At 42.1% G+C, this 15,340-nt stretch overlaps 2 protein-coding genes across 4 annotated transcripts; one reads left to right on the forward strand and one right to left on the reverse strand.

Moving 5' to 3' along the window:
- Positions 1–102: 102 nt before the first annotated feature.
- Positions 103–4,766, reverse strand: LOC144213124 (sodium- and chloride-dependent GABA transporter 1). The gene is made up of 14 exons (XM_077741407.1): positions 4,487–4,766; positions 3,329–3,527; positions 2,988–3,122; positions 2,715–2,919; positions 2,302–2,434; positions 2,097–2,231; positions 1,924–2,027; positions 1,726–1,850; positions 1,483–1,595; positions 1,080–1,220; positions 919–1,018; positions 751–851; positions 512–679; positions 103–420 (listed from the first exon to the last, which is right to left on the reverse strand). The coding sequence occupies exons 2-14, from the start codon at positions 3,453–3,455 to the stop codon at positions 274–276; spliced, it is 1,734 nt and encodes a 577-aa protein (XP_077597533.1). The 5' UTR covers positions 3,456–3,527; positions 4,487–4,766; the 3' UTR covers positions 103–273.
- Positions 3,293–13,911, forward strand: LOC144213125 (flotillin-2a). 3 transcript variants are annotated; one of them, XM_077741411.1, is made up of 12 exons: positions 3,293–3,350; positions 4,345–4,414; positions 6,549–6,630; positions 8,300–8,390; positions 10,183–10,306; positions 10,449–10,567; positions 10,657–10,770; positions 10,837–10,956; positions 11,017–11,231; positions 11,310–11,493; positions 11,640–11,789; positions 11,865–13,911. In XM_077741411.1, the coding sequence occupies exons 4-12, from the start codon at positions 8,316–8,318 to the stop codon at positions 11,904–11,906; spliced, it is 1,143 nt and encodes a 380-aa protein (XP_077597537.1). In that variant the 5' UTR covers positions 3,293–3,350; positions 4,345–4,414; positions 6,549–6,630; positions 8,300–8,315; the 3' UTR covers positions 11,907–13,911. The 3 variants fall into 3 exon arrangements, with proteins under 3 accessions (XP_077597537.1, XP_077597536.1, XP_077597535.1); XM_077741410.1 differs by lacking the exons at positions 3,293–3,350; positions 4,345–4,414; positions 8,300–8,390 and adding exons at positions 4,460–4,760; positions 7,810–7,900; XM_077741409.1 differs by lacking the exons at positions 3,293–3,350; positions 4,345–4,414 and adding an exon at positions 4,466–4,760.
- Positions 13,912–15,340: the final 1,429 nt, after the last annotated feature.

The following is a 15,340-nucleotide window of genomic DNA, read 5'->3' on the forward strand; positions in this document are numbered from 1 at the left end:
CTTAAACTTATGCATCATTGATTTACTCTGGAATTGTGATTTTGTCATTTTAAATACTATCATGGCATTTTTTGATGTCATGAATACAATACAGTACAACTATTTACACTTGTAACTTTTATTACAAACATGGCTAAAGCGGGTCTTTCATTGAAGAATAATCTGGTTTTGGGATATCTTGTTTGGAAACGGAAAATGCAGGTTCATACTGACTGCACATGTCAGAATTCACACGGCTAAAACAAAAATAACCCTGCGTGAAGCAAATTGGCCTCAACTGGCCTGATTTGTAGGTTTGTCTTGCAAACCGATGGTGCTGATGGCATATACATCCGGCTTTTTATCATGTCCTCCCCTTTCGTAGTATGGCATTTTGGACATCTCACTCAGAGCATATGGTGTGACGGACAGCTTTAGTTTCTGTAGGGAAATGGAAATCATTTTTAGGACACCCTATTGACCTTTTCCTGCATGTATGGCACCATACTAACATCATAGGTTTTAGGTTTACCTGCAAAAAGGAGCCAGGTAGCACCCACAATGTGTGAATGGAGCCCAGAGGAATCCAAATGATGGATGCCAGGGCGATGACCCAGCCAATCCCTTGAGCCCAGGGAGGGAAGACATAGTCTCCATAGCGAGCAGGCTTGAACTGGATCACTGAAAAAATGAGGATAACCTTCCCCCGAAACAAAAAAATAAATCAGGCCGCACTCTGTCATGACACAATCGTACCATCGGTCGACTTACGGTGACGAGAAAAGGATCGATGATTTGCCAACACACTTTGAAGAAAATGTTTGGCCTTTTTCCCGTCATCTCTTCCAAGTTTTCAGATAACCGACTCGCTCCTAAACATAATCAATATTTCAATACCGTCACTAAGCACATCTACAAATAAACCACTTTTACTCTTACCATAAAACCAGCAAATGGCTACGACCTCAAAAAACGCGAGGAACATAATAGACACAATGGCGGTGTAATGATCCATCAGCTGGAAAACATAAATCCCCGCCTAGAGCGAAAGAGTCATAATCTGTAAACTGTTTATGGAAAAAATACTGCGCTGCATTTACCTGCATCACATTGGGAATCCCGAGAAGAAACGCGATTGAACAAACGACAAGAACTAACAGCTCTTTCCTCTTGAAGAATTTCATAAATTGCTGATTGGATTGATCCACCAAACTGGTCACCATCACCTCAACCATGGCAAACTGGCCAAACAGAAAGAAGGGATTGGTTCATTTTGACACTAACAAAAACAAAAAACAGAATTAAAACTTAATTAAAATTAAAAATCAATAGGATAAAACATCAATACATATATATGCTACCTAATACTAGTCGCATTGCAGTCTACTCTTACTGAGGGGATGCCTAGAAAGAGTGTATGAGGGAATACACTTAAAAAAAATTAAAATACTAATTTAAAAAATAACTTTAGATGACATATTAAGGAAATAGGATTTGGGATACCTCACTATCAATTCCAAGGAAAAGAAGCATGCAGAAGAAGAGCACGGCCCACAGTTGAGGCAAAGGCATACTGGCAAAGGCTTGTGGGTAGACAATGTACACCAGTCCTGGACCTAGTAAACATAACATAAATATGGACATTGGCAACTGTTTTGGGAAGGTAAGTATTGTTTTTAACACATTTTTTATAGTGTTTACATCGATGTTATTATTGAAAAACTGAAATGTTTTTTTTGAACTCACCATCCACAGCCAACTGCGGAACCGGAACGCCCTGCAGGTGAGACATGTATCCGAAAGCCGAGAATATCACAAAGCCTGCCATAATACTGGTTAGAGAATTGACAATGGAAATTGTCAGCGTGTCCCTGTGAAAAGGAAGAAGGGAAAAAATGGTTCGCCTTCATAGTGTCACGCACAGATGGCGAGTCTGGCTTTTACTTAATAATGTTGTTGTTGAAAGCATTATAGCTGGACATGGCGATGAGGAAGCCAAAGCCGATTCCGATGGAGTTGAAGATCTGAGCTGCGGCGTTCACCCAAACCTTAAGGCCAATTCATAAAGGTTGTCCTCTGTCATCAGCCCTTTTGTCCCCATAAATTCATATATTTACCTCCACTGAGAGCAGCTTGTCCCATTCTGGTACAATGAAAAAGGTGATGCCCTCCATAGCTCCGGGAAGCTGCACGTTATTGATCAGCAGGGCCAGGAGGATGACATAAGGTAGCAGGGCCGTGAAGTAGACCACCTGCACAGAAAAATCGCCAAAACGTGTCTTTGGGGTCCTCCAAATCTATTTGAAAATCATTTCTGCTCACCTTCCCTGTTGATTTGGTTCCCTTGAAGATGCAGAGGTAGATGAGGATCCAAGCTAGCAGGAGGAGAAGGCAAAGCTCCCAACGAATGACCCCAGCGTCTTCCACTCGGCCCGTTTGTTCCAGCATCTTGTATCTGTGCGGAAAAAATACCTTTTCATTTTGGAAGTGAGTTCAAATAATTGTAGTGGGATCCGACAATCTATCACACGTACGTATTTGGTGGAGAGAGCAATGTTTACAAGTGTCTTTATCTTTACCGCTGTGTGTTCTCAGATATCATTCACATGGCTCACGTGATGGATTTTGTCAATTGTGCTATAAACACTGTCTTTTGTAAGCTACTTTATCAGAAGCAGAGCCTCGGGAGAAAGGAGTCCTTGGACTTTCTGGGCAAGATGGTCCTCTGAACTTACTTGAAGAACTCCTGGCTGGCTGTGGATGAGTAGGTGCCATTAGTAGCGTGATCGGTGCAGTTGGGCGTGTTCCACGTGTTGTTGCAATTCTGCCAGGGTAGCGGCGCTTGGAAGGAGCTAAACAAGTAGTAGAGCGCCCAAGTGATGACCACGTTGTAGTAAGTGCACATGATGAAAGAAATGGCCACGGAAGCCAATCCTACACCTGGAGGATGGGAGAAAAAAAATGGACATTTTTGACAGGTTGCAGGTTAAAAGAAAAGCCAGATGTACCTTTGAAAAGTGGACAGAATTGAGCCATGGCGTGGACCGGCCCTCTTTTGGTGTATTGTCCAAGAGTCAGCTCCATGTGAAGTAGAGGAATTCCCAGGACAACCAGCATGAGAAGGTATGGTACCAAAAAAGCACCTGCCAGGAAATTAAAGTTTAGCTACGACATTCCTGGCTGGTTATGAATAACTTAACCATGTTGACTTTCCATTACACTTGATATACAGGTGCAGACAGCAGGTCTCGATTAGAATGAAATTGTTGGGGGTCAGATTGAAGGAGGAATTCAGTATTCATTCGATAAGCATTTTTTGTTTCTTTTCTCAGCTTTGGTCATCACTCACCTCCTCCACTCCTGAAACAGAGGTAAGGGAACCGCCAAATGTTGCCGAGACCCACGGCGGAGCCGATGCCCGCCAGGGTGAACTCGATCTGCCGGCTCCATGTCGGTCTGCTTTCTAGTTGGTCCATGTCTCTCTCTGAGCCCAAAAGGGGCAGGAATTCACTCTATGTTACTCTGGCTGACATAACTTTTTATGATCCCTAATGATTGGCAGAAGGTGATCAGTGTGAGGTCACAGAGTATAGCTAGATAAAAAAACTAAAATTACATATACAAGGGGTGCAAATGTATAGTTGGAAAATCACAAATCAACAATCAAATCATTACACTAAACTGTAAATAATAACACCCCCCCCCCCCCCCCCCCCCGGAATTGTAGTATAAACTGAAAACATAAATTTTTTTTCAACCCATCGCCCCGATTTTCATTCAGAATTATCGGGTTATGTATTTGTTTTTACATTACATCTATTTTGATGTAGAAATGAGGTGTTCTCTTATGTTAACAATGAATATATGTGTATATGCAAATTCCAATAATCATTTTGAACTGATTGGACACTTGGTACAGGGTTCATATCTTGAGGCCCCTTTTCTTCCCCCAGAATATTATTTTTCAACATGGTCTCATTTGCTATCTAATATTTCAATGAATCATTGAAAGCTCACTCTTTCACTATGATACAAAGTACATTTTGGACACGTGAGCACTCATAACCGTGTTATGTAGGCGATATAATCAGTATTATTATGCCTCATGCTGGGGTTGAAAAAATCTATTGCAATACATCATTAGGCTGTTTAATGAAGTCATATTCATTAATCAATATAGTTGCATTTTAACACAAAAAGCAGTTACTATGACCGAAAATGGTCACTATAGTTACCCTAAAAAGAGAGATAATGGCCTGTATTGATTGTATTACATTGCATGTGTGCTTAGTAAATAGAGGCGGTATTATGATGTTCTAATGGTTATTTTGCATTTTACTAAATTAAATTTTCTATTGCTGTCAGAAGTGGACCACGCCCAGATTCCAGGGACGTCATATCCTCTGATAGTCCGCCGCTTGGAAGAATTTATCCGGTAAATTACAATCGTCAAGCTAACGGAAAAAGTGAAGGTAGTATTAAGAAAACAAAGTCCAGCAAACCCTACAAGCCATTATCGCACTGACGTCCTGGGCGTTTTATTTTGAAGGTCTCAAGCGGATGTGTCCATCGAGCTTCCTTGGCTTGCAAAATCGATACGGTGTGGGTGTGACTGGGAACGCTAGTGCGAATGTTGTAATGAAATAATTGCCAGGGTCAGTGGGGAAAAGGGGAAACGTAAGACTCTTATTTGACGTTTCGTGTCGTTTATTTTTTAATCGTTCACTTCAAAATGGGAAACTGTCACACCGTTGGACCAAACGAGGCCCTCGTGGTTTCAGGTAAAGATAGAAAGCTTGCCTTTGCATGTTTTTTTCTTTTAAAGCTCCGCGGCCTTTGCCTTGTTTTAGCTGTATGTGGGGATTTAAGGGGTGGGCTTGAAGTGATGGGGGCGTTCTTTTAATCTTCATCGACGAATTCGCCTTTATTTTCTTTGAAAATGTCTCACGTATGCACACAGATCTGTAAAATATTGCAGTAGTCTCGTTTAGCGGTCTAATGTTATTAGATCGTCGTCCACGGCTGCATGAAAAATGCCCAGTTTTCCTAACTTGGCCCGTTTGAACACAATGTACCCTCCTCATTCATATTCAATATGCATATTTTCTTATTCAAATGTTTTTAATCACATTTCAAAGTCCGTGCATTTTATTTTATCGGTTTACAGCCGAGGTTGTGCCGTTTCCTGTCCCTGATCCTGCTCCAGTTTCCCTCCTACTGGGTTGAAAATTGTTTAAGGGGGGCTATCGTGTCTTGTAAACAATAATATGCTCTTTTTAAAATTGTATTAGTGGCAGGATACGACATTTGTTTCCTGCAGAAGGAATATGGCTAGCTGAATAAATTGGATTAGAGGGGAGAGGCTCGTAAAGTCCTACAGTGTCATGGTAGGTTGCAGTGTAGGACACCCAATGGCTGATCGTCAAGTGATGTTTAAGTACCGTTGGAAATTCGTATTTCCGCCAATAAAAGTGAATATTTAATTTGTTATCTCGGGGCTACCTACCAGATAGATGGAGCGAGCAAATATATAATGTAATGATTCAATAGTTAACACAGTTTTGTTTTCAGATTGTAACCTTGAACTCATGTATTTTGTTTAGATGCCCCTAACAAAATATGTATGGGCCTCACTAATACTACAATAGCCTATCAAAAGGAAACTTAAAAGATTATGCATTTGTAATTTTTCTCTGGGTAATATAAACACTGAAAACATTTAAGGTTAGTTTCCAATCAGATCTCAATGCAGAAAACACAGGTCTGCCTTGTATTTGAATTTCTGTATTTCTGCACACTTCTGCAAGGGAAACCAGCACAACCTGTTTCCTTTTTAATAGTATAGTACTAAATCTCATTATACTTGTATAATGACAATAAAATCATTCGTTTGATAACAGCATGGTACTCCATGCTGTGAATCAAAGCTTTTCAACCCCCCTCTTTGGATAAATGTAGTCAGGAATGTTAGTTATGTCAGCGCTGGAACGATGGCGATTAGTGGCTCTCTCGGTGCATCGCTAAAGGTTCTCGCTCTGATTGCTGTTGAGAGGCAGTTTATTTTAACCATCAAGCATGTGCCACCCACATCCCTTTATCCAAATAAACACAGAAATATGATAATGCCAGAAAACAAAGCAAACTGAAAGATGAGCATGATTGATACTTGTGTTGGTTTTTTTCCAAGTGCATATTGAGTTGAAGGAATTGTCCAATAGCCCCTGGTCGATTGTGGGTAAATATAGGAGCGTTTTTGTTTGGGTGTCAGTAAATATAGTCAAGCCCCGCCTACTTTTCTTTCTCTTAGGAATTGTGTGACAGCTGGGAATGCCTTAACCCAAAACACTCCCACTGGAGATGTGTTGCAATAGAAAACAGTACACTGTTTCTTTCATTTTGTTCACAGTCCTGGGGCCTTTGAATTTGGACACAATGTAATGGAACAAAATGTTGGATTTTCCAAACTTGTTTGTGAGCAGGTCCAAATCACAAAAGCAGACATTTGCATTAGCTAATATCATATAATTCCGGACGATAATGTCATGTTTATGTTTGTGTCTTTTCCCAAGGTGGCTGTTGTGGATCAGATGAGAAAACGTACGTTGTGGGAGGCTGGGCTTGGGCCTGGTGGCTCATCTCCGACATCCAGAGGTAAGAGCCCAAAGGCGCATCGCTCCGATAACCACAGAGCCAATTCATTTCAAATGGGAGGGGCTGGGGGCAGACGACCATTACATTTCAGTGCTGTTTCCACATTATTATTTTCTGATTGCCATCTGAATTCAAAAGCTAGTTACCATGTTATTCATAGTACATCATTGCTTCATGCTTTTTAATTTAATCTGACAATTATCCAACTAGTATCTCATTGTGGATTTAGGATTATGTTTTAAATTATAAATTATAACTCTTCTACCTGTTTCAAAACAGCTTAACTAACTACTAACTTATTCTACTATTCATTTGCTGCACCCGGTGAGCTAATGTTTGCCCGTCTCTCCGAAAAGCTGCTTCGGGTTACCCATTTCCAATGAAGCGTCGCTTAGAAACATAACGATCGACCGCAACAACATGGTCAGGCTTGTGCATGGATCGCCTGCTTTATTCCTCAAACCTCCTCCTTCCCAGCTGTTAGTCAATATTAGGCCATGTTCAATCGTTTATTTTTCTTTTTTTTCTTGATTTAACAGCAGCCCTCCCTCATCTGCAGAGTGGCGCGCACTTGTACTAAAAGCCAGTGGCTCTCCGGGGTGGGCACAAGCACACGGTCTTCCCGCTTCTGATGCAGCAATCATGTTAATGTCTGAACCGTGACTCATTGATTCAGCTAGCTTTTCTTGAGCCGCTGCCATTTTCCACTTCAGTCTCCGAATACAATGTGGATGGCAAGGGTGGTTTTATCCCAGACCATGTATCAAAATATAGAAAAAATAGAGAAATTTTTCAATTTGGCAATATCAGTGCAGAAATGTTTATCTGGTTAGTTATTGGTTTTTGCATTTTTCCTTTTAACTCAGTGGCTAGATGTCCAATTCATTCAATCCATATGGGTTCACCCCTCCAGTTGAAACAGATTGAATATCTACCACTCATTTAAACTGAAAAAATAAATACTTTTAGTACATACACAACTGTATAAATCTATTGGCTAAGAAAATAGGCTTCAAACATGGGCTGAATTAATTTTCTCCATTAATTTTTTTGAAATCCTCCAATGAAAATCCAATCTCTTAACCCGGGTGAGCGACCTTCCTAACGGCTGTTTGTCCAACTTACTGTTTTGCCTATGCTACGCCGCCCGCCGGCCGGCCTGCCTTCCTGTCTGCGTAGAATGTCTCTGGAAGTTATGACCATCCTCTGTCGCTGTGAGAATATCGAAACCTCGGAGGGCGTTCCCCTGGCTGTGACTGGGGTGGCACAGGTAACGTATATTTGCCCAGAGCCCTCCGACAAATCAAAACAAAACACCAGCTGCTGGCGCTCGGGACCAAAAGAAGATGGAACGATTATCTTAAAAGTTGCCTGCGTTCTCTCACCCACGTGGCTTTTCGCTCTTCTTCTGTCGCTCGCTAACTTACCTGAAAAATACCTGTGAAAGCCAGGGACTTGAACCCAAATTATTTTCTAATAACGCAAAGGTACGTTTTTGGAGAGCGCTCCGTTGTTAGTGCTCTGGAGTCCTTGGGTGAATGGTTTCACTTTGTCCTGATTTTGTTTATTCCCCTCGCCCCCACTTGTGTTCTGGCCCCTCCCTTCATTTGCCCCCCCTCCTCTCCGAACATGCCTGTTTTTATTTTATATTTTTCCACATTCTTCACAGGATAACGCTTGAGATTATGACCCTGCAGCCCAAGTGTGAGGATGTAGAGACAGCGGAGGGTGTAGCTATTACTGTCACAGGGGTGGCTCAGGTAACTCACCACACTGTTTCTCTTTGGGAATGCCAGTTGGGATTTCTACCCCGCACTCACACCCCTGTCTGCATCCACCCACCCTAAAAACTTTCTTCCGTCTGGCGTCACCCCATAATCGCGTCAGGCGGTTCCGCGCAGATAGCTCGGGTGACGATACGAGGCACGGAAAGCTACGTCCAATCCATTTGGGGATCACAATATATATATATTTTTGGGTGAAAAAATATACATTTACCCCATACATACATACACTGTGACCACACAAATGTTCATGTCAAGTAGTGCTGCAAGCTAAAAGTGTCCAGTTTAAACAGATTGCATACATTTTTTGCAGATTTTGAAAATTTATTTTATATTTAGACCGTTATTAAGCAGAAACTCTGCTTATGTTAGTTAGTCATACTCAAAATAAGAACCCAAGAATCTGACTGCGGCGGCTAGAATGCCAGCAAGAAAATAATTCACAATCGGTAAATCATTGCGAACCAACATTCCGACATGAACGAAAACAACCCGTGTGAATGCATTTTGGGGAAAATAAGGAATCTGAAGTGCGCCTTATAGTCTAAAAAAAATGGGTAATTAGTCACCTTGAGTTATCTTCCATTTCAAAATATCAAATCGCTACCGTGGGCTTCCGTATTTTACTCCTTGGTTTGGCTCTTCTGAACTCCCCTTATCTTGGGTGCATGCCTCATTATCAGCCTCTACTGTGTATGATCCATTCAGTGTTCCTCTCTGTGTATTTTGCCCCCATGCATGCCTACAATGAGCCCAGTGTCCGGAACCACCCTCATTTTCTCACACTTCTTCCGAGGGCACAATTGCGCTCTGCCACGGCATATTAGGCCCAAAGCCACCGCGGGGTCTCGTGGCAACAGGAGTGACTGGAGCTTAAATCGTAAACTCGTCTCTCGGAAGGTTAGGTGGGGTTTTAGTGCAATGTACTGCCCAAATGACCTAACTAGTATATGAAGTTCAGACCAGTCACATGTCCGTCGTTTTCGTGAAAGTAGGCTAACGAGGTCCGTCAACGTGAGTTTATTTTGGGCACAGCGAAGCTCCCCCTGCTGACTATTTTGATTGGTTGTTCATCTTGCACCCTTTTATCCGTTGTTGTTTTCTTTTCTGGAATGACAATGATCACCTGTATGCACATTGTGTGTGTATTTGAATTGTGTATGAGTGCATGTTACCCAATGAAATGGTGTGACCACTTGCCTAAGGACCCAGCTCACTTCTCTCTTTTTACAGCCCCCAGTGGAGTAGAGCATCACCCCCCCCCCCTAAACTTTTGATTTTCCATTTCTTTGTCATAGAAGTGAGCTCTTACCGCCAATGAGGTCCGCCCCAACCCCCATTCCCTTTCTTTTGTGCGCATGGGTAATGAGCATGACATTGGAAAATGAAGTAATGATTGTATATCAGCCAATAGGTTTAGAAATACAATGTAGACACACGCTAGGTAAACTGGGCAAACCTTTTAATCTGATAGCTCTTTATTTAAGACAAAAGGGATCCCGCAGTTAAAAAAAATGAAAAGAAAGAGCGATTTTGGAATTCTCAGTCAGAAATGAGTGAAAAATAGCCATCTGACTTGAAGCAAATGTTATTGATGAGTAAAGTAACCATAAAGCCAGCAGCTGCTGTTCACCAAAGGATGTTTTTTGCACCAGAAATTTTTAATATTCTCTTTTTTTTTAATTTAAAAATAGAGTGCCATGCCAGTATGGTCGTGAATTGCCACGTGTATGCTCAGCTGACAATGTTTTTTTCATGCCGACGGCAGGTCAAGGTGATGACGGAAAATGAGCTGCTGGGCTATGCCTGCGAGCAGTTTCTGGGAAAGACGGTTGTGGAGATCAAGAGCGTCATCCTGCAGACCCTCGAGGGACACCTAAGAGCCATCCTTGGTAGGCATCTCCTCAAGGGAGGATCACAAACTAACATTTATAGTTTAAATTATGCAGCAGAGTGGCATCAATTTATTTTTTTGGTGCGTTTGGGGAAAGTTTGGAGGAATGATTTTGGAAATTAAGTGGATTTATGTTTCAGGTACCTTGACTGTGGAGCAAATTTATCAAGACCGAGACAAGTTTGCTTCTTTGGTCCGAGAGGTGGCGGCCCCCGATGTGGGCCGGATGGGAATCGAGATCCTCAGTTTCACTATCAAGGTGAGAATCCAAAACCATTTCCAATCTTTGTGTAAAAACAAACTAATTTGCCTTCTGTTTGAACTACATTGTTATTCCTTCTCCCCTAGGATGTGTATGACAAAGTGGAGTACCTCAGCTCACTGGGCAAAACACAGACAGCTGCAGTACAGAGGGACGCCGATATCGGCGTGGCGGAGGCAGAGCGAGATGCTGGCATTCGGGTAAACCGCAATGGTCGCCTCATCTCCTACTCGGACTTCCGAGTGCAATATCCTTTCCCTTAACAGGAGGCTGAATGTAAGAAAGAAATGATGGATGTGAAATTCCTGGCTGACACCAAAATGGCTGATTCCAAGCGAGAGCTGGAGATGCAGAGAGCTTCTTTTAATCAAGAAGTCAACACCAAGGTAGGCGTCCGGATGAGCCGCTGGCCGGTGAGCACTTTTAAGCCACTCTTGTCTTTCCAGAAAGCGGAAGCTCAGTTGGCTTACGAACTGCAAGCGGCCAAGGAGCAGCAGAAGATCCGTCTGGAGGAGATTCAGGTGGAAGTGGTGCAGAGGAAGAAGCAGATTACCATCGAGGAGAAGGAAATCGACCGTACCGACAAGGAGCTCATCGCCACCGTCAAGAGACCCGCCGAGGCCGAGGCTTACAAGATGCAGCAGCTGGCCGAGGGGCAGAAGTGAGTGGGGGCGGGGCCAGCCCGGCTACTTTGTGGCGCCTGAACAATCAACCTAACTCGTCTGTTCCATCCCTCCAGGATCAAAAAGGTGCTGACGGCCCAGGCCGAGGCCGACAAGATCCGCCTGGTGGGTGAAGCCGAGGCCGCCTCCATCGAGGCCGTGGGGAAAGCCGAGGCCGAGAAGATGAGACTCAAGGCCGAAGCCTACCAGCAATATGACGAGGCCGCCAAGACGGCGTTGGTGCTGGAGGCCCTGCCCAAGGTCAGATGAAAAATTGGCTTAATATTTCTATGTGGTAATTGTAGGGCAGCCACTAGATGGCCTAACAACGGTTGGAATGTTTTTCAAATAACGACTGTCCCCCCGCCCCTTTTGAAATTCTAATGCTTACATCTGTCCGCTATCAGATTGCTGGCAAGGTGGCCGCGCCCCTGTCCAGGACCAATGAGATCGTGATCCTGACCGGCGAGAACAATCGCGTGACCGGAGAGGTCAACCGTCTTTTAGCCGAACTCCCAACTTGCATCAACGCCCTCACCGGGGTGGATGTCACCAAGGTAAGTACATGTGTGTGTGTGGCGCTCTGGCTTAGCCAATCAGAGCACCCTGTCATCATCTTTTTTGTCCATCAGATCCCGCTGCTTCAGAAGATGAGCGGCCAGACGGCCATCTGATGATGATGGGAGGAGCCCCGGGGACACCAACAGTATCTGCCTCAAGCATGACAACACTTTCTCTCACCTCCTTAATGCAAACTGCCAGAAACACCAAAAGATTTCAGATATTTTTTTAACGCTTTTCTTTCCCCCCTCCACGATGCAATCCTATTTTAATTCAGCGTAAATTGGCCCGAGAGTCCCAAACTCCGACCTGCCATTGACGCCGACGTTCAACCCGCCCCCCTCACCGGACGAGATGTCCGCCACCGTCAATGGCAAGCTCGGAGTTGACGTTCAATCTAAAAGGGTTACGACCAATTCCTTAATTTTCACCAGCCGCGACTGAAATCTGACCGGCGTGTACAGTACAACCACTATTAGCTTGTCCCCCCCTCCCAATGTGCTGGTGCCTGTCCGACCAATCACACTCAAGTGCCCAAAATCCCCATCTTTTTTTTCCAAACCGTCGGGCAAAACGAAGGCTAGCCTTACTCGCGTTTAGCGTCACGTAGCATGCGGCGGATGCTCAGGACAAGTCCCGCCTACTCCACTTCTCCCTCTTTCTCTTATCTCCTAGTGTAAAATCAATGTGAGCATTTTTTTAAAATTTCTTTTTGACCATCACAGGAATGTTTACACAGTATCGCTGTGTTCTGTTTTGTAAAAAAAAATACTAGGGTCGGTCGCCAGGACCACCAAGCTTTTACTAACTAACGGCAACTAACCGGCGGTGCTGCTCTCGACGAACCTCCGACTCTTTTACGCGGTCCCAACACGTGACGTCAAAACGGCTATATCTGTACTCGTTTTATTTTGTTACTGAATTTTTTTTTCTTGTTTAGAACTTTTTGGGGGGTTTTGATGTAGATTTTAGGTCTGGAATCCAAAAGTAATCTTTATTTTTATTGTTTTTTAACCAAAAAACAAAGCTTAGCTACTATTGGGGATCAGAAACGGCTTTTTTATCCGTCTGTTGTAGGTTTTAATGAGTTTATCAATCTTATATCAAATGTTATTCATAAATTAACCTAATAGCCACGATCCATTTGGTTTTGGACCAAATTGATTATATCATGATTATCATTCAATACCAGCTTTCCCTTTTTAAAATGCATTTGATGCCTACTACAAATTCACTTTAATTCACAGCAGAAGGATAAAAAGAGACATAATTGGCCATTTATTTTTACTTGAAGAAAAAACTAAACTGACATGTAATAGAGAATTTTGGATTCCACAACCTAAAAAGTACAAACAAAAAAATGGTGGTCACCTCACTTCTCCTTTAAGCCTTTAATGGGGAAACGACTCATTTTGGTCATTGAAACGAATCAATATTCGGAGTCATTTTGGCCAAAATATCCTATAAAGGTTTCAAACTGTATTCCAATGTAAATAGATACAGCTGTTCCAGTGGCGTGCGTCTATTTGTTTGTAAGCTGTTTTGTACACAGTGCCTTGGTCAAGACTTGCGTTTGCCGTGAGGGTTTTTCCGAAGAGCCGCTCTACATTTCCGCTCTCTGTTACTCTGCTCCTAACCATGTGAACGTTGTACGTGTGTACGTCTCATTTACTTTTTTTATACGCGTTTGGCTTTTGTGCGTTTTAAGAAGTTCACCTTTTAAGTTTCTGCGGACTTTAGAAGTCAAGAAGACTTTTTTTTTTTTTTTCTGTCGTCCTTCATATCAGCACTTGTTCGTATTTTTTTGTTTTTGGCGTTTTTGGCCGGTATATTCGGCGCCAAAAACGATGGGTGTGTCTGTATCTGTGTGTTTGTGGCATTGTTGGGAGGCCACGTGGATGCAGACTAAACCTACGCCTTAATAAAAATTAAAAAACATCCTGTATTTGTATGTTATAGAGGATTTAAAAAGTATTAATACTAAAAAAAAAGTTTCTATTTACGCTTCTCATAATGTGATCTTTTGTCAAACTGATCCAGCATGGCAATTGAAGCACGTCTTCATGTTACTCTAATGTTGTGCGCCATCCCTATAATAAAAAATATCTATACATACTACTACCTTTTGTCTGCCTGTGTATATTTTGTACTTTTTGGGAGAAAAATACTTTGGATGGAAAAGTATTTGGGTAAGTATAGGGAAAAATAAGTGAATAAATGTGGTAATTAGAAAAAAATAATTAATGGGAAATTCAGTTGTCTTTTTTGTATATAACCTAATTAAAAGAATATACTTACAATTCATTCAACTAATGCTATTCACAAGAATATAACATATTTTAGGACAACTCCCGCTTAAGTGCAAATGTAAAAGATGGATTAAATTTAAAAAACAAGCGTTTTTCAACAGATAAGTGAGCACAAAACCAAACCGCCCTGATAGCCTGACATCTTTATCTCTTTCTGCAGATGCACCCGAACTAGAGCCGCTCCCAAACTCGGGAGTTGGTTACCATGGAAACCCATCTCAAGTCCTCACCAAGGTCAGTTGAAGAGTTTGTTTGGTTTTAAAGTTTAGAGTGATAGTCAAATCCAGAAAGTTTACCATTCTCGCTCTTTCTCAATCTAAATCTATTTGTGACAAATCTGTGATGTGTGAAGCACAAATTTAAATCTGTGCTAAATTCATCCGATGGAAAAAGTGCGATAAAACAGCATCATCTGACATGTCGTCTTATTGCATTTTTATCTCCAAAAGTATCAAGCGTTAATCCGTCCTACTCTGTCAGATTGTTGTGGTGAACATTTAAATTGATTAAACTGTGCCTTTTGAATATTATTATTATTATTTAACAGTTGGCAAACCCAAAGTCAAAACTGACTGCAGTTTTGCAACCAATTTGCTCATTTTAATAACTTGAATATCAAAAGATATGACCTTAAATGATGAATTATGAAACCCGAAAAAAGGGTGCGGTCAAAAGTGAGCAGATGGGTACAAGATAAGACGACGACAAAAAAGTCCATATGCAAATGAGCAAGGGGTCGTCTTCTAATAAAGGGGAGATCGACCAGGAGGTTAGAACAAGAGCGGGGGAGACGTGATCGTCAACGCACGCCAGTGAGTATCCCGAACGTTGAGGAGAGCGTCCAAATTATGTCATTGAAGAAGCTTGTGCCCTGGACAGGATATCATCATATACTGTAAGTTTAATGAAGAGACACTACAGTATAGATGATGTACTATCCAGGGGGGGATTCCCTCATCGTACTTGGATGCTTGGAAGAAAGAAAGAGAGAAAGAGAGAGGGGCCATTAAACCGTTACCATTACTGAGTTTTAGTAATGGTAAGGGTTCTATGGCTCTTGCTCATTATCAGCTGGATCGTCCAATCAAGAAAACTCATCGTTTTTTCATGTATTATTTGGTCTGTAAATGAAGTTAAATTGTTTTGTTTACAAAAGGTCATTTAACATTTGAATTGCTTCGATGAACTAACACAAGTCTGTAAAATTACTTTAAAAATGTTCAATAAAATGAAAAGAC

Source organism: Stigmatopora nigra, chromosome 19, assembly GCF_051989575.1.
Source record: "Stigmatopora nigra isolate UIUO_SnigA chromosome 19, RoL_Snig_1.1, whole genome shotgun sequence".
Taxonomy (NCBI): Eukaryota; Metazoa; Chordata; class Actinopteri; order Syngnathiformes; family Syngnathidae; genus Stigmatopora; species Stigmatopora nigra.